Source organism: Cenococcum geophilum (assembly GCF_001692895.1).
Source record: "Cenococcum geophilum 1.58 unplaced genomic scaffold K441scaffold_36, whole genome shotgun sequence".
Lineage (NCBI taxonomy): Eukaryota > Fungi > Ascomycota > Dothideomycetes > Gloniales > Gloniaceae > Cenococcum > Cenococcum geophilum.
Genome location: NW_027137594.1, coordinates 456206 through 475885, shown reverse-complemented (window position 1 = coordinate 475885; position 19680 = coordinate 456206). Strand labels below are relative to the sequence as shown.

At 32.6% G+C, this 19680-nt stretch overlaps 1 protein-coding gene across 1 annotated transcript; it reads right to left on the bottom strand.

The window, feature by feature from the left end:
- Positions 1 to 17693: 17693 nt before the first annotated feature.
- K441DRAFT_572839 (uncharacterized protein) lies at positions 17694 to 17948 on the bottom strand (the record flags this gene model as incomplete). The annotated part of the gene is made up of 2 exons (XM_067644033.1): positions 17694 to 17813; positions 17850 to 17948. Coding segments are annotated over 2 exons (219 nt in total), but the record flags the coding sequence as incomplete, so codon positions are not given.
- Between the last annotated feature and the right edge of the window lie 1732 nt (positions 17949 to 19680).

The following is a 19680-nucleotide window of genomic DNA, read 5'->3' as shown; positions in this document are numbered from 1 at the left end:
TACGCACGCATTGACCACTAAGACCCCTAACTATTTATTTATAAGATTCTTTTGTTATTCCTTTCTCTTCTTTACGCAACGTCTTATTCTTTATAAGAGCTATACCCTTAGATTTAGATAGAATTTATATTGTTCCTTTAAATCTACCCTAAAGTCTCTTCGTGCCCTTATATTACGTTACATTAATACTACTACCCTTAAAATAGCAAACAAACTCAAATCCGCTACGTTAACTATTATAACCCTAGTTAGGGAACAAATAACTATAATACAACAGTCCTTTATAGATACCTTAGCCCAGTAATAAGCTATACTAAAAGCCCAGTATTAGCAATTGATTAAAGCAATATATAAAGAACTCTATAACGCCAAAGTACTCGCGTTAGAGACCCCAACAGTAACACCTATAAATGAGATTAAAATAACTGTATCTAAACCTAGCCCGTTAAACACAAACCTTAAACTAGTAATGGTAACTTAACCTATATTTATAATAAATCTAATACCTATTATAAAATCCAAAAAGCTTCCTAATCCTCTAATATTTAATAGAAATTAAAATAACCTATATCCCTTTATAACCAAGCTCCATCTAAAACTTTTAATAAACTATAACTAATACCCTACCGATACTAGCAAAATTAGCTATAGAATGTCTCGTTTAAATAAAAACGCTATACAAACTATAGATCTATTCTTTTATAACGGCACCTTTATTAATTTTAAAATCTTTATCTCTCTACTAGAAAGAACGTATAATAACGCCAGCCATAAATATATAGCTGTCACTAAACTTAAAAACCTATAATAACGGAACCGAGACTTTACCAGCTTCTTTTTAAAAATTTTAGGCCTTATTAGCAAGCTAGATTAAAATAAAGCCACTAAAGTTGCTGCTCTTTAATAAGCTATTTTAAATAAGATTAGAGCCTAGTTAGTAGGTAGGAAACTGCTGAAAGACCTACCTAAATTCGCTATAATATGTTAACAAATTAATAAGAACCTTCGGTATAATAAACAGACTTATTCTCTAAAGTTAACTACACCTCGCGTTTAAAACTCTATTGTTGGAAACACAGGGTGACTTACTAATAACGACTACTCGAGTAGGGTTACAGTGATGTTGGTTGATTCTTATTAATAGGAATAAGGAAAGGGGTAAGGAACTTAAGGTTCCTCACCACACTAGGGCCACGTTAACACGTGACGGCAATATGCTTCATACGACGGCAACTTGCCTTATTCCCGACACTAGCAACTCTTCTTTTTATGGTTACTATATATATATATACAAACAGACAGTATACAATAATACCAGATAATATATAACAAAACCAGACAATATATAACAAAACCAGACGATATATAATAATACGGCAGTTGGCAGAATTTAGTAGATAATGTAAAGACGGGTGGGCCGCTAAGACGCTAGTAGTAAGTAAGCTAATAGCGATTTTCTATGCCAAGTATGGAAAATCCTAATTAGTTGGCAGAAGTCTATACCACCACCTAAATTAATTAGGCGCGGCGCTCTTAGTAAGGATCTAATTAATTAGACAACTTTAACCGGCGGTTAAAGTTTTATAAAATCTTAACTTTTCTAAATTTCCCTCTTAACCTAACCTTCAACTTATATATATAGAGTATTTATATTAACAAACGTCTCTAGTGCCTTATTTAGGTTTGCCTTTATCATCGCATCTACTAGGTTATCTTAGCTATTAATCTATTAGATTTTAAAGAGTTCTTAACACTTATAGGACTACTGAAGTGCTATAATATCAATTATAAGACGCTTCTTCTTTATAGTACTAAGCTTAACTAAACACTTATAGAGGGAATATAAGTCGGTATATACAATTATAGGGATAACAGGAAGTTCGAGCCGGTCTATAATCATCTTAAGGGTAGTTCCAATTGCAATTGCCATATCAACTCCGCTAACTATTCTATATATCTTTAATGCTAGAACGCTTTAAGTGACGTACTTACTCTTAGTTAAGCTCTAATAGATAAGGTTACCGTAGATTATAAAGTCATTCTCTCCGGTAGATTCGTTTATAATAATAATTTTATATCCTAGCTAGGAGCTAAAATCTTTATTATTTATAAACAATCTATTAACGAATACAAAGAGCTTAGCGGTAGGAAGGTTAATAGGCACGTAGAGTAGTCCCCTATTAAAATGGTTTATTTACTAAAAAAGACGCTTATTTAGGGTAAGAATGTTATTTTTAGTTGGTTCCTAGTGTTAAGCGGCAACAGAGAGATTAAAGGAAGCCTTAGGTTAATAGATAGAAGCTATATAAGCTCCACAAGTATATTATTCTACGTATCCTTGCTTTAGAGAATTAACGTTAATAACATCAATCTTCTTACCTTAACCCTTCTGGTATAGAGCAATAGAGCCCTTGTTTAGGGAGAGGATATATTTATTAAAGAGTAATAGTATTGCTAAGTTAAGTTTTTCCTTTAGCTTTGCTATAAGGTTTATCTTTACTAGCTTATCTTCTTTAAGAGCTAAGAATTAGTCGTCTCCTAAGATGATTATATCGTCCGTTTATATGCCGACAATTCTAAATAGAGTTCCTATAGTTATAATAAGGAAGTAGGGATTAAATATAGAAGTAGTTATTAAAAGCTTCTCCTTATAGTGCTTGCTGTAGGTAGCCCACTAATAAATTCCTACCTCTGCGATTCTATATAATGGCTTAAGTACAACCATAATTGTATCCTTGGGATATTAGTGGCGAATTTGCTCTAGAAGGTATGTTAGTATTAAGCGCTAAAGGCGCGTCTCTAATTAGGTGTAGGCCTAAGTAATATCTTATAGGTAAACCGCCATCCCATTCTTCATTAAGGAGGGAGCTAGCGTAATAATAACTTATTAACTAGCTTATTGAATTATAGGGGATTATATAAGGATTACTTCCTTATTATTATCATTATAACCTTAAATGACTAGCCTTAACTTCTTAAATGGGGTATTAGTAGCTTTACCTTTAATTTTATTAACTATTCTTAACTTAAATATACGGACTCTATTAAACTTAGTAGGGTTATATTTTTTGAATTTAAAGACTCCTCTTATAATAAAACCGTTAATCTCCTGCTTGTCAGATGCTTAGAAAGGAGCTCCTAGAGTTATAATATGGCCTTCCTTTTAGAGCTATTTTGCAAGTTCGAAGTTAGCCTTCTCTTTAGCTATTATAAAGGCCATTAATAGTTTATCTCTATTCTCAATAGCGGTGACAAATTGCTCTTCAAAATTAATAAGATGTTGGCAATTTTATGATCCCTTTAGGCGACCTCTACCGCGTCATAGTTGCGGTATGTCTACTATAATTGTATTAGAATCGCCTTCGCCTTTTGAAGTATATTAATCGTGGTTCTCCTCTAGGGTATCCTTTAGGGCATCCTGTAAAGGCTTAAAGCTATTATCCCTATAATAGGGCTTAATAACGGTTAAGCGGAATTAAGTGGGTCTATGGGGCATTTAAAAAGTGTAAGTTTAACTATTAATTATAATAAGTTTATATAGGCCTAACTATCCTCCCTTTTTACGCTATACGCGTACCTTCAATTAGAGTGGTAGATTAAGCGTAGTTAAGGTATTTAGGCTATTTCTTATTCCTAGTACGTTATTAACCTAGCGTGTAGCATAAAGACGTCGTATCTCCTTTATTACTTTACGAATAGCCTTAGCTTATTGCGCAATGGAGGGAGATAGTAGAGAATCGTTAGTTATTTAAGGGTAGGCGCTAAAGACTAGTAATGTAGGTACGAGCCTATTTAGGCTAGCGGTATTATTAATAGCCTTAATAGCCATCTATAGGATAAGCTCTTCGCTAGTACCCTTTAGTTTTAAAGAAATGATCTTATATGCGCGGCATAATGGTATATAATATTATTTTACTTTTCTAATACTATTATATACCTTAACGGGGACTTCCTTAACCTTAATTGTTATTGCCTTTACCTGTTATTAAAACTCTATAGATAAGAAGTTCTTTCCTACGTTATAAACAATTTAATTAGGGGGTTTTAGGTAGATATCAATCCAATATAATTAAAGAGTATCCTATGCGTTCCTAGCTAATATATCTTTTAAAAAGCGTGCGGCTTAGAAGGAGGTTAAGAAGTTAATAACTTGGAGTACTGGCTTACCGCTAAGATATATAATATCTATAATAATGTAGAAGTTAAAGTTATAGTTGTTTTTAAGAGTAAACTTAAATCGGCTAGGGGACTTCTGGTTCATTTAGTAGTAGTGGCAGTACTTTATAAGATATTTAATTACCTTAACCTTAACTTTATGACCTGCTTGCTAAAGGACCCTAAGTAATTAGTAAATAGATAGGTGGCTAAAATAACGGTATAGTTAACGTAACTCTAACTTAGTTAGGTAGCTTTAAGCAACGCTCCTTTCTAGCTGTTAAAGGAGCAACTAAGGGTGACCCTATTTACGTATAACGGGCACCTAATTATCTCCCTAGATAAGCATATTCTTAAGGTTATTAAGCTTAACACCTAATTTGTCTATATTTTAGATGTAGAATAGAAACGGGGTATTTATGAGGATAATGTGGAAAGTAATATATCCTAATAGGGTTTGGACCTTAATTATGCTAAGAGAGATTATAGTACCCTTGCTAAAGCGAATTGTATATTAGCCTGCTGTTGATTGGTTAATTTAAATAGAGCTATTAAGCTACTAAAGAGCTCGAACTTAAGGCTCTCCTACTATAGATACTCCTATAGCTTTAGTATCTAGTATAATGCCATAGAAGACGTTCGCCGAGTATCTATTATTAAAGGAGAATGCGGAACTTTCCTTTAGCTTATTAAAGATATCTAACTTTATAATAGAATAGAGTATAGATTAGTTATTAAGGATAGCAACGGTTTATATACCATTTACCTTACCATACTTAGTGAAGTATTAGTTAGGAGAGTAGTCCTTAATTTTTATATCTATAAGGAGCTGTTTGGCCTTATTAACCTTACCCTTAAGATCTTCTTTGCCTTTATATTAAACTAGAAAGTTTTAAAAGTAGGCTATAGTAACCTCTCGGTTTCTAATATTTTATACGCTCTAGCGAAACCTATTATATGCCTCCTTTTGTCTATTAAGAGGGTGTCTAGTTAACTAGTAATTTGGCTTCTCATAAACGTAGCACTTTTTTTAATAATTACTCTAAAGTAAACCTCCACAAGGACCTCTATAATTGCCTTATAGTTGACGTTAATTATACCCTTTACTATATCCCCTATTACGTCTACTATATATTTAATTAGTCTAGTTGTAATTATATTGGTCAGCTAGGTCAATTAAAGTAGGTTAAAGTTGGGCGTTAAATTGCTATACTTTTTAAGAGCGTAGAGCGGTGCTAATAGAGGATCTTAATTAAGTATATACTCCTTTATAAGTACTTATAGGGTTAAAGAAAGCAAGATTGCATTTTTTAATACCTCAGTATACGCTAATAACTTAATTATATAGGCTAAGGTCCTCTTAATATAATTCGGATAAACTATACTAAATTATTTAAAATTAATTAAAGAGCTTTTAAAGATAATTAAGCCAAGAGACACCTAGGTTCGTAGCAATAATTCTTAGAAAGGTAGTCTCTCTCCACTCTAATATATATTGCTGCTTATTCTCTTTTGTTTTAAAGTAGCATCTTATCTCATATATTATTCGGTTGAAATTATATCCTTTTTCTGCTAAATGATTATAATAGAAGGTACTAGCGCGGCCCTTAAGTATAACGGAATAGGTGTTATAATATCGGTTAGGTTCTAGTCCAACCTTTTAATAATAGTTATAGAAGATACGCAGCTTCGAATTAAGGATATTATACAGTTCCCCGCTAAACTTCTTCTCCTGGTCCGCATAGAGCTTCGTAAGCTCTATAAGCATTTTTAAGGTGCCTCTAAGTAGTGTTAGACCACATTAAAATTGCATTAGAGATTAAGGTGGGGATTGCTTTGTAGGCTGTAGTAGAGATATAGGGCTTAGTGGAATACGGCGTGGTACCTAATCTTTCTATAGTAGAGTTTGAAGGTTGTTAAATCGCGAAGCAAGGGGATCTTGCGCTTGCTCTTAAGGGGTAGTAGTTAATATTGCTGGTTAAATTGGTAGATCCTAGGGAGCTGGAGATAGAGGTAGAAGTAATAGATGTGGAATATAAGAACTTATGCCTAGAGTAATGAAATTAGAGCGCGTCTCTATTAGCGTATTATTTGGATTCTATTATAAGTTAAGCTTCCTCTTAGTACGTAGTTAGTGCTTAACCTCTTATAGAGTCTATTCGTGCTCTTCTTTTACGTTAATAATTTGCTCCTAGATATTGTCTTTAATAGCACCCCTATCCATAGGGACAAATACTCTATTTTTTTAAAGGAAGTTATAGAAGTCTTATATAACGTCCTTCTTTGCAAGAGCCTATATTTCCTTTATTTATTTAATAAAGTCCTCCTTTATATAACACCATAGCTCAGTATTATTATATTTACTATCTATATAGTATACCATGCGGTATACTAAGAATCCGTTCAGGTCCTGTTCCTTAGCATTTATAGGGTTAATATCTATATCCTATATCTCCGGGTTAATGCTTTTCTTATACTTCTTTAGGTAGGTTAATGCCATAGTAGGTATAAAATCGACGGGGTATCGTACGTTAAAGGTAGGTAGGGTTTTTGGCTTTATAGAATTTCATAGGTTTGCTGTCAAAAGGTAGGCAATTAAGATGTTGTTAACGCGTTTCGGATATTAACTTTGGGACTATAGGTTTAGTAACACTTTTAACCTAAAGTACTTGACCAAATCTTTATATATATAGTTGTTTGACGCGTTTCGGACGTTAATTTTAGGACTATAGGTTTAGTGATACTTCTAACCTAAAGTACTTAACCAAATCTTTGTAAACGTGGTTGTTCTATATAATAGATATAACTTAGTATCTCCTAGTACTTAATAACACTTCTATTACTAGTTTTCCGTAAGTCTAAGGTAGTATAGTATTGTTAGGATCTATTCTATATAAGCGCATATAGCACCCCTATATAAGACTGTCTCTTTTGTTTAAAAACCTAGCTGCTTTATGGTTGACTGTGTATTTAACTACTAATTAGTATTAGAAATATAGGGTGACTCACCAATAACGACTACTCAAGTAGGGTTATAGTAATGTTAGTTAATTCTTATTAATAGGAATGAGGAAAGGGGTGAGGAACTTAAGGTTCCTCACCACGCTAGGGCCACGTCGACACGTGACGGCAATATGCTTCATGCGACGGCAACTTGCCTCATTCCCGATATCTATAAAACCAGTATATACTCTAAAGCGCGATCCTTCTCTAAGACCTAAAAGCCCTATATATGACCCTATAGATCTCAATGCTACCTAATCCTATACACCCTTAAAAACCAATAAATAAAGAACCTAAGCTATAAATAGAGAATGCTTTAGATATAGTAAAAAAGGATATATCTAAAGGAATTACCGAACTTACCCTTTTAAAAAAGTCCGCTGTAGTTCCTCCCGGTCTTTAAATTATACTCGCTCCTTAACTCACACTTATTCTATAAATTATACTTAGACGCTATAAAGCACCTTGCTTTTAGTTAAATTAGAAAACAAATTATCCTAGGGCTAAGTCGCGCCTTAAAACAAAAAGTGGAAAAGTATAAGTATATAGGCTCTTCTAGCGCTAATATATAACACGACTCCCTTAATGTACTTAGCGAAATTTAAATACTTAGAAAATGGAAGGAAGTATAAATCCTTATAAATAGCGGAGCCACTAGTATAGGCTTTATTAATATAAACTACGCAAAAACCTAATACCTAAATTTAAAGAAACTTAATAAGCCCTAAGGCCTATAAGGCTTTAACGGCAAACCCTTAATATATAGCAAACTGACGTACTACGCTCTTATGAAATTATAAATAGGCGAACACCTTAAATACATTTCCCTATTTATAACTCCCTTAAAGTATTATAAAGTAATACTTAGATACGGATGGCTAAAACAATACAACCCTTTAATTAGCTGGGTTAAAGAAATACTAAAGTTCCGTATAACCTACTGCCAAAGTTATTACTTAAAATACCACTCGCCCTATAAATATACATATAACTATTTAAATTTAACATAATATAAATTGCCCTTACTATAAACTTTAAACTAATATAATAAAGCCATAACTACCAATTATGGTAAAGAATGCGAAGATGTTTCGTTAAAACCTCTTAAAATTCGTATAATATAAGCCACGCCCTTTATTTTATTAGCAAGAAAACAAGACTATAAAATCTTCACTATAATAATAGAAGACATTAAGAAAGCGCTAGAACCAAAGCAATATATTAACCCTTAACCTCTTATACCTAAAGAGTACTATAATCTAATTAATAAATTTAAAAAACAATTTACAGACTAACTAGCCCCGCACTAAGATAAGTACGATTTTAAGATAGAACTTAAGCCTAGCATAATACTAAAGTTCGGTCCGCTATATGGTATATTATAAGAAGAACTACTTATAATATAACAATACCTTAACGAACATCTAGAAAAAGGATTTATTTACCCTAGTTAATCTCTATTTACTTTACCCATACTATTTATTAAAAAGCTAAAAGGAGGCTTAAGATTCTATATTAATTATTAAGCTCTAAACACAATTATAATTTAAAACTAATATCCAATTCCCCTAATTTAAGAGACACTTAACTATTTAGCAAAGGCACGGTACTTTACAAAGCTTAATATAGTTACTACCTTTAACAAAATCCGTATATATAAAGGAGATAAGAAGTATATAGCTTTTTATATATAATAGGGACTCTTTAAATACCTAGTAATGCCATTTAGCGTAAAAAACGGTCCTAGTATATTTCAGCAATATGTTAACGATACGCTTCGTGAATTCCTTAATATATTTATTACCGCGTATATTAATAATATCTTAATCTACTTATCCTTACTTTCTAAACATCGGAAATACATTAAAATAGTCCTTAAACACCTACAAAATATGGGCTTATAATGCGATATTAAAAAATACAAGTTTTACGCGTCCAAAGTTACGTACTTAGGCTTAATTATATCCCATAACAGAATTAAAATGGACCCTAAAAAAGTTGCTACAATTATAAACTAGGAGAGTCCTGGTAGCGTATAAGACATTTAAGGATTTCTAGGATTTACAAATTTCTATTATTAATTTATTAATTACTTCTCGAAAATCGTTTAGCTATTAGTAAACTTAATAAAAAAAAAAGTAAAATTTAAATGGACTACTAAATACAAATAAGCTTTTAATAAACTAAAATATCGTTTTATAACTGCTCTAATTCTCACCTACTTTAACCCTAACCTTAAATATATTATTAAAACGAACTCATCTAATTATGCGCTAGGGGGAGTGTTGTTACAATATAATAAGAACGGCGAGCTACATCCAGTAGCCTTTCTCTCCTAAAAACTCGCCCCTGCTAAATTAAACTACAAGATATATAATAAGGAACTGCTTATAATCATTAGATGCTTTAAATAATAGCATCCTAAACTTAAAGGATTGTTATTCTTAATATATGTGCTAACGGACTATAAGAACCTATAGTATTTTATAACTATAAAACAATTAACATAGCGCCAAATTTGTTAGGCTAAATATCTCTTATAATTTAACTTTAAGATTACATACTAACCGGGTAAACTCAATTAGAAGCCTAACGCATTAATATAATAATTATAGGATTTACCTGTAAATACTTTAGACAAACGGATTACAAATTAATTACGGATCTTATTGCCCCCTGAACATTTCAAAAAACTACGTCCTATATTCCTAGATATAAAACTCGACAGAAATAAATCAGAAGTTAATAAATAGGAAATGGAAATTAATAAGCTAATGGAATATAAATATAAGAATAATATATAGATAATAAATATAATAAAAGCAATTTAAATAGGAAAACGACAGTATAAGGATATTATATTTGCTGAATGCGAAATTCGAAACGATCGATTATATTATTAATAGAAGATAGTAGTTCTAAATTCCGAACCCTTACGATTTAAGATACTTGAATTTATACACAACTTCCCTATAGTAGGGTATCCTGGCTATATAAAGACTTATAAGATTGTTTAACGAGCATACTACTAGCCTATAATACACAACTATATACGAAAATACGTTTAAGCATACAGGATATACGTACGTGGAAAGACCTCTTATATAAAGAAGTAAGGAGTACTTTAACCGCTACTAATTCCGATGCAAAGATAGCGCGACATCTTAATTGACTTTATAGTCGACTTACCTAGTAGTAATGGGTTTATAAATATTATAGTAGTCGTTAACTATCTTACGAAAATGCAATATATAATCCCTATAGACTTAATTAACATAATATTAGTAGCCGAATGTTTTGTTAAGTATGTCTTTAAGCTATATAGACTTCCTAACTTAATAATATCCGATTATAGAAGCTAGTTCATTTTAGACTTCTGGCAAGCTCTATATAAATAATTAAGTATTTAAATATAACTCTTAACTGCATTTTATCTAAAGATAAATAGTTAAACTAAAATTATAAACACGATTATAGAACAATACCTATAAATATACTACTCCTACCTATAAGACGACTGGGAAAAATAGCTGCCTTTAGCTAAGTTTACTGCAAATAATATAATAAACGTATTAATAGGCGTAACACCGTTCTACACAACCTACGGATAAGACCCTTAACTTAAATTTAAATTATAACCTAAAATCAACATAATAGGACCTACAATTAAACAGATTTAGTTAATTAACGTATACAACTTCGTTAATTAAATAAAGTAGTTAACGGAACTATTACGAAGTAAATTAATATATACTTAAACGGTATAGGAATGGCACGTGAATAAAAGACAAGCTCCTATATAGGACTTTAAGGAAAGTAATATAGTTTACCTAAGTATACAAAACCTAAAGACTTAACGGCCCTTAAAGAAACTTAACTAGAAGTTTACGGGCCCATACTAAATTAAGAAAAAACTAAGCCTATACGCCTATAAGCTTAAACTGCCGACTAAGATAAAAATACACCTGACGTTTTATGTAAGCTTATTATAACATTTAAAAGATAACCCTACAACTTACGAAATTCCGCCGCCACCTCCCGTAATTGTTAATAATAGTAATAGTTCTTACTTTATTAACTTAATTAACGACATACAATGGAAAATATAATCTAAATAATTTAAACTTCTTATTAAGTGGAAAGGATATAAAACATAAACCTAGGAAACCTATAACCAGATTAAGGCTAACACGCCTTCCTTAGTAAAAGAATTCTATAAGGACCATCCTTTACGGCCTACTCTAGCTAAATAAACACAATATAAAGGTAAATGACTACTACCCAACATAAAAACACAAAACTTAAAAAGAACTCAAAAGACGTTATAACGTTTATAATACGATTACGTGACACGTAAGATATTAAGGAACTTTAACCGCCGGTTAAAGTTATCTAATTAGTTAGATCCGCCTTACTAAGACCCACTATAAAGATATTAGTTCTGCTTACCGCCTTAACCAAGCTAATAGCGATTTTCTATCCCAGGGATGGAAAATCCTAATTAGTCTATTTAACGATAGAAACGGCAAAACTCTATACCACCACCTAACGTAGCTATATAAATGCGACAAGTAATAAGTCTTAATTAAATTAAATTATTTTAAACCTTTAGCCTAAGGGGGGGGTACTATAACGGGACTAGCCTAGTTACAGCAGGAATGTCTTAATAAAATACTTAACAGATAAATTCCGACGCTTTAATTAAATTCTGCCAAATTCTGCTAGCTTAATTGACTTCTGCTAAGTTCTGCTAAATTAATTAAATTCTACTAAATACCATCAAAGACCGCGTGCGCACGTGCGTATATATTAACTACTAAGACCCCTAACTATTTATTCATAAGATTCTCTTATTATTCCTTTCTCTTCTTTACACAACGTCTTATTCTCTACAAGAGCTATACCCTTAGATTTAGATAGAATTTATATTATTCCTTTAAATCTACCCTAAAGTCTCTTCGTGCCCTTACAGTTACTCCGTCTTAAAAAGGGTTATAAAAAGGTCCGTTTAAAAGAGTAAAAGCTTATAAAATAAGGGTTATAGGAACTTAGCAATAAAAGAACGGATTTTTTTCTAACTAAGAAGGAAATAAATCTAAGTAGTTTAGTAACTACTTCTCCTAAGTTCCCCTTAGGTAACTTATTCTTTAGCGATTTTTTTTATTACTGCTACCTAACCTAATTTCTTCTAATACTCCTATACCTTTCTTATAGCATTCTTTAAATTCTATAGTAGTTCCTAGGTAGTCTTAGTATAGCCTATCTACTTAACCTCGTACTATATTTTATTGTTAATATCCTTATAACTAATAATCTTTAAAACTTACTATTTGTCTTTTTCTTATCCTCTATATATATCTACTTTATAGATTAATAGCTTAATATTCCTATATACTAGCTCTAGTATTATAATATACTATATAGGGTAGATCTTTATCTTAGCTAGTAGGTTTAACTTAAATATAACCGGTGAAATCCTTTATATAATTTCAAAAGGTCCTAGTTTAACATAATTTAACTTCTTACTTAGTTATTAACTCTTAAAATTTTTATATAGTAGCTATACTTTATCTCCCTCCTTAAGATCTAATCCCTTAGATCTCTTAATATTATAATACTTTTTTATTCTTTCTTATACCTTTTTTACTAATTCTATAAGGTCTATATAAAGATTTATTAGTATCTTTATCCTTTTTTTTAGCTATACCACTCATTTTTTTTCGCTTATTATAGTAATAACAATATTCTTAGCTTATATCTATAATTTGCCTTAAATAGTAATATACCTATTTCTTCTTATAGTATTATATTATATATAAACTATATAACTAGTAATAGTAATACCTAATTATTCTGTGTATAATTAATATAATGTCTTAGATACCATTCTAGCGTCTAATTTAATCTTTCTATTTAACTATCCGTTTGCGGATAATATACAGTAAAAGCTACTGCTCTAACTCCCTATTCTACTAAGAATATCTTTTAAAATACTGCTATAAACCTTAGATCTCTATCTAATATAATTTTACTTAATGCTCTATATCTTATAAACACTTCTTTAATATAGATTCTAGTACTATCTTTTACTAAGATTTCTTCTATATATACTATAAAGTAGCCCTATTTAGTTAACTTATCTACTATTACTAAGATTGCGTTATACTCTTATCCGGTAATAGGATCTCTTAACTTTAGTAACTTAATAATAAAGTCTTATAATATAACCTTCTATAGTCTTTCTGGTATTTTAATAGGTTGTAGCCCTCTATATAGCTTATGCCTTATTAGTTTATTTCTTTAGTAATCTAAATACTCCTTTATTACTTTTCTTATAATATTTTAGGTTTTATTAATAATGTATTCTTCCTAAAGTCTTAACACTAAGCCTATTACTCTATTATATCCTTAAGTTATTTCCTTATAGAAATCTTCCATAAAATACTCTGCTATGTTTTTTAGAATATACTTTACTTTTTAATTTTTATATATATCTATCTATAGATCTTCTAGCTATACTTTTAGAATTCTCTATACCTAAAAGCTCTCTAGTATCTCGTAGACTTTTTCTAGTTTATTATCCTCTTAAGTTGCTACTAGCTTAGGGTAATTATATCTAATCTATTTATCCTTATCAGTGTGTCTAACAGTCGGCTAGCTGCGAGCTTCAGCTTTTATAGCTAACTAACTGCGTCAATTAGACCGCTCGCCATTAGCTGACTGTAAGGTAAGGTACGCTGACTGTCACGCTGTCAGCTAGCTGTCCCAATTAGGAAATTTATATAGACTTTATGGTGTTTCATTGCGGATTTTTGGCAGCACCTCTCTATATACAAATATTAACGTTGCCCGATTAAATCTAACCCTAATTTACCCAATATAGTATTTAAATATAGCTAAATTCGTCCTGCGCACCCATAGAGGGCTAAAAAGGTAGAACGTTTGGTGGTGACGTTAGTGGCAAGGTTAAAAAGAAGGCATTAGTAAGGGCTCCGGAGGCTCTATTTCTATATCAGATTTAATTAAATACGAAGCTCTATTAAATGTATCTTACCAAGCTAGCTTTTCTGCCTCTATAGTTGGCTTATAGCCAGTAAGATTAATATCCAAGCTCGTTAACCAAGGTATAGTTAAACCTCCATTAGAGTTAATACAGTCGATTAAACTGCTTGATAAAAGGCCTTTGATTAACCACCATTCTTAACATTAATCTGCTTTAATTGTGTCGGCCAACAGTTAATTACGCTTATTAGTAACAATCCTTTTAGCTTAGCTAAAGGCTCGTTTGCATATAGAGCTTATCGCCAGTATAGAGAATAGATTAAGGGCAATCTTGACAAGTATTAGATAAAGGATTTAACCGATTTTAAGCCACTAGTTAAGAGGATTAGGAACGACGTTATTCCGCTCGTTGCCGTTATTAGAGCGGATCTTAATAAGCTTAAGGCCTACGTTATAGTAGCGGTTAAGCTTACTAGTGAGCTTAATACGCTTTTAATTGCGCTTTAAGGAAGTAAGGCTCTTATCTACAACTAAGGACTGTGTATATTTATCAGCTGAATCATTATCAGATTTATAAGGAACCTTCCTGCGTCGTGGCTTAGCTAGTTCCTTATCTTCCTTATCTACTTACTTATTAATATAGTCATTAAATAAAGTCTTTATGCACCGCTCGGCATGCTTCTACTATAAGGGCCACCGTTTCTACTTATCGCGAAAGTAGGCGCGTTTAAGAGACGGATAAAAGATTACTACGGCAAAATAGTAAGGGCTCTCGGCCTTTATTTTATTAAAATACTTGTTAATCTTTTGGATAGCTATATTAACGCCTAATTTAAGGAAGGAGTCGCATTCGTTCTTAAGGCTTTGCTAAGTTCGCTAGAGGATTTAATAGAGTAGCTCTATATTAGTAATTGACTCCCATAAAGCGCCATATAAGCCTTTAATACTAGGACTATTAGCGTCGCCTTCTATGCGCTTAGTGGCTGATATAAAAGGCTTTAGGATCTTAATAAGCTGTTCTACTTGCTGCTAATCTTCATTAGTAAGCGCATCCTGCGATAGATCGTAGCTGTTATTAGCGGGCTTCCTCTAAGTTAGTAGATATTTATCAATTGCTTTACGAAGAAGGTAGGCACGGCGGAGTATAAAGTAGGTTAAATTCCACTAAACGCCTCCGTCCTTAATAAGTAGAAGCTCTGCTTAATTAAAGAGCTTATCCTTAACGTAGGCCTTAGCCTAGTTCTCAGCAAAGTCCTCGCGGCGTCTTATTAATCGCATAATATATTTAACAATATTATAAACCTTGCCTACGGAGCCTCTCTGCTGTATAAGATTAAATTTAACGTGCTCGCTCGCGCCGATTATTAAGCGTTTAAGCTTACTTACGCCTTTACCATATATCAAAGCCTTAATAATAAGGTTGATAATATAGCCAACGCACTAAAGCTGTTCCTTTTTAGCCACTAACAGGCTTTGTAAGAGGTAGTTGTAGAGCTCGTTATTATTGCTGGTGTTGTCGGCTATTAAGGAGCCAAGCTTATAATTAAATTAATACTTTTAAATTACTAACGCTAGGGCCGTTGCTACATTTTTAGTAGAGTGTAATCCTCGCAGTCGTGGAAGGCCTAAAAGTACTAATTAAAGCTTTCCACCTTTGTTAATAAAATGGGCCACTATACCAAGTAGTGACATTCCGTTTATAGATGTCCAGATATTGTAGGTAAGATTAATTTTACTAAGTGTGGTAAGGAGGGGGTCTTTAATATTAACGCGTCGCTGTTTAAATGCGGTTTTAATCCAATCGCTTAGTGATATAGGCGCCTTTATAAGACAGTCTTAAATCTAAGGACAGTTAAAGGTTAGTAGAGTGCGTGTATAAGGACTTATAGCTTAACGGAAGGTAATATCTTATAGAATTGTCCAATTAATATAGGCTTAAATATAGCCAGCTGCCTAGAACGGCTGGCGTTTGTAACTACTAGCGGAAGTAGAAGCTTCTATGCTTAGTAGTTATATTCTACTATTATAACTTTTGGGGTTAATAATAAGGTTATACTTTAACTTTAAATAGCCGTTAATATAATCGTTACCGTTAATTATAAGTAAAGCACCTGGTCTTTAAGCTAGATAGCAAAGCTTATATAGCTAGAGCCTCTTTTTACCCAAAGGACCGTCCTAAAAAAGGTCTGCTTTATACTTCTATATTAGTAATATAGGAGCTTTACTTAATAGCAACCGCTTATTAATAACCCGGTATCCATATTTGCCAGTAAGCTTGCTATATATTATTAGGTAGAGATTGTCCCAATTAATAGGAAAGATACAGCCATAGTTCCGATTTGCTAGAGGAGGCTCTTGTGATGCGGAATCTTAGTCGCCCGATTTGGTATCATCGTTAATTAGAAGGGGGGAGGAAGAAGTTAATCTACGAACCCTATACGGTACTAGAGTTAAATAACGCGTAGATTTTAAATTAAATAAGGAAGAAGTAGAGGAGGAAGTAGATAAAGAAGCTCTACTGCCTGGCTAACGCGTAAAATGTAATGTACATTGCATTTTATATAGGTAATAAAATAGTAAGCTTTAGTATAGGTTTCGGCGCGCAATAGAGATATTAGGGAAAATGCTTTATTTACTATAGCTAAGCGAGAGATTCCTATGGGTTTCCCATTGCTTGGCGTATAATTAACTAACTAGATTATCTAAATATCCTCAACTTCTACCAAAAGCTTTAACTTACTACTAAATATTACCGCTAAGACAGCGAGCTGTTAGCTAGCTGTAGTCTTATAGCTGACTAACTGTTATAAAGCAGTCAGCTAGCTGACTGCTTATATTAGTAGCCTCTTGGCAGCGAAGCTGACAGCGTCGCTAACTCTTAGACACACTAATCCTTATTTTTACGTAGTATTACTCCTAATAGCTTCTTATTGTTCTATAGTTTAGCTTTTCTACTAAGTATATCTGCCCTTGCATTCTTAGTTCCTTTTATATACTAAATCTTAAAATAGTATTCTATAAGCATTTCTGCCTATCTAACTTGTTTATAATTAAGTTCTTTTATTATTAGGAACCCTATTAGGTTCTTATAATCTATCTTAACTATAAATAGTTTCTTTACGCCTTATAAGAATGCTCTTTATTCCTTAAGTGCTGTAACTATACCTAATAACTCCTTGTTATAGACGTTATAGTTTAACTTTAGTGGTGTTATCTTTCTGCTATAATATAATACTAGGTGCTATACGTTTTTATACTTCTATAGTAAGTATACTCCTAGTATATAGTCTAATATTTATTTTTACAATTATATCTAGTCCTAGTTAATAGATTTTAAGGATTAGCTTTTAGCTAAATAACTCTTTAAGTTCTTTAAACAACTTCTTTTATTTATTTCCCTATACCTATAATTTCTCTTTCTTTATAAGCCTGGTAAACGGTTTAATATTCTTTAACTATTATGCTATAAACCTCCTATAGTAATTGCAAAACCCTAAAAATAACCTTAACTTTGTTATATTCTTCGGTTCTTACTAACTTACTATAGCTTTAATTTTCTTTAGGTCTATACTAATATGACTTAGTTTAATAATAAATCTTATAAAATTAGTCTTCCTTATAAAGAACTCGCACTTCTTAATTGCTACTAGTATCTATTTTTCCTATAGTCTTTTTAAGACCTATTTAACGTGTTCCTTATGCTCTTCCTTAGTTATTAAGTAGATAATAATATTGTTAAGGTATACTATAATAAACTTATTAAGGTATTCTCCTAATACACTATTAATTTTCTTTTAAAACGTTACTAGTGCATTTATTAACCTAAATTATATAACTAATAGTTTATGTAACCGACTACAGGTACTATGTTAGATACTACCTTATAACTCACCACCCTGTATCTTGCCATCGTATGTCTTACTACTTATTTCTATTACCTATTCATTACCTATCACCGACTGAGTGGCAATATCGACCTGGTGGCAATTAGGTAACAGTTACGAATCGTCGTCAACGTTGTCGTCAACGTCGTCGTCAGCTTTTGCTACCTACCTCGTGTATATATAGAGACCTTAGAGCTACATTCAAAATCAAGTCGTTTACTCAATTCTCCCACACTGCACTGTTACAGTTATGAGCCTGGATCGCACTACCTGCTGACCAATTAATCTATTACCTCATTTAAGAAGTCACTACTTCTACCACCTTTGCAGTGTCTTGAGCTTCTTTACCTATTAAACAAATGGACGATCGACGCTGACGGACGATTGAACCCGACTGATGAACAAGCTGACGAATTAAATTAAGAGCTCGGAACGTTAAAATAAGGTCTCGCTAAGACGCTAGCTGGACCCTGGCTTGGACCCTTCCTAACCCAATTAAACTCTAAAATAACGACTAATACGAACGAATCTTCTTCTAAAATTAACCTTATCCTCAACCAGCCTTTTAATTGGATTTAATGGTTCTTTATCGTATAAGACACTGCTAAAACTAGCTAGGTATGGGAGTATATTAACCCATCTATTATTCACACGCTTGCGGAGAAGAGGATTAATTAATCTGATTGGTGGGTACGGGCTCAAAGGCATTAATTGAGAATGGGTATATTCGCAAGGCCATTTGCAGGGGATTACCCTGCCTTGACTAAACGTGATGCCTATGGACCCGTGCGCAAGCATATCGCTGCAGTATCTATTTATAAAGCCCAAAATATGCAACCAAAGAAAAAGGTGTAGGTGGGAGGGAAAGCAAGCAAGCAAGGCTTAATTTTATAAATGTTAATAATGTTGGTGTTGCTAAGATGCAGGGGTGCTGCTGCAGTGCTTGCTTAGCTATATAGATATGTCTATCTATTATTTACACGCTTACGGAGAAGAGGATTAATTAATCTAATTAGTGGGTACGGGCTCAAAGGCATTAATTAAGAATGAGTATATTCGCAAGGCCATTTGTAGGGGATTACCCTACCTTAACTAAACGTGATGCCCATAGACCTAGAAGCGCAGCGCCCGTACCACACAAGGTAGAGTAGGGGGAAGAAAAAATAAAAAATAAAAAAGGGGGGGAAAGGAGAGATTTAAGTTAATATATTAGAGTGCCAAAATAGGCACTCCTATACGCCGTTATGCCTAAATATCTTCGCCTATTATATCTAGGGCGAGTAATAATAAGAACGGTATTGGCGTTCCACATTAGAAGTTTACACTTAGCCGGAATAGGTCTTTTAGAAATAATAAATAGTAAAGCTAGAACGCTTATAAGGACTACCAGCCCAGTTACTATATTTGGCCGTCTGTGAAACCGTTATCTTAAGCGTGTTAAGCAGCACCTTTCTAAAACAAGTGTCCGTTATAGAGCTTAGAGTAAAGGCCGAGAGCGACGACTCTACACTTTAGCTTATTTCTGACCGCGTAGCTTATAAAGGCCGATCTCTTAAAGCGAAAGAGAGGGGCGTTTCTAGGTTAGGGGTTATTTTTAAACAGGTGTTTTATAGCTTAAACTGCGCATTTAAGTTGC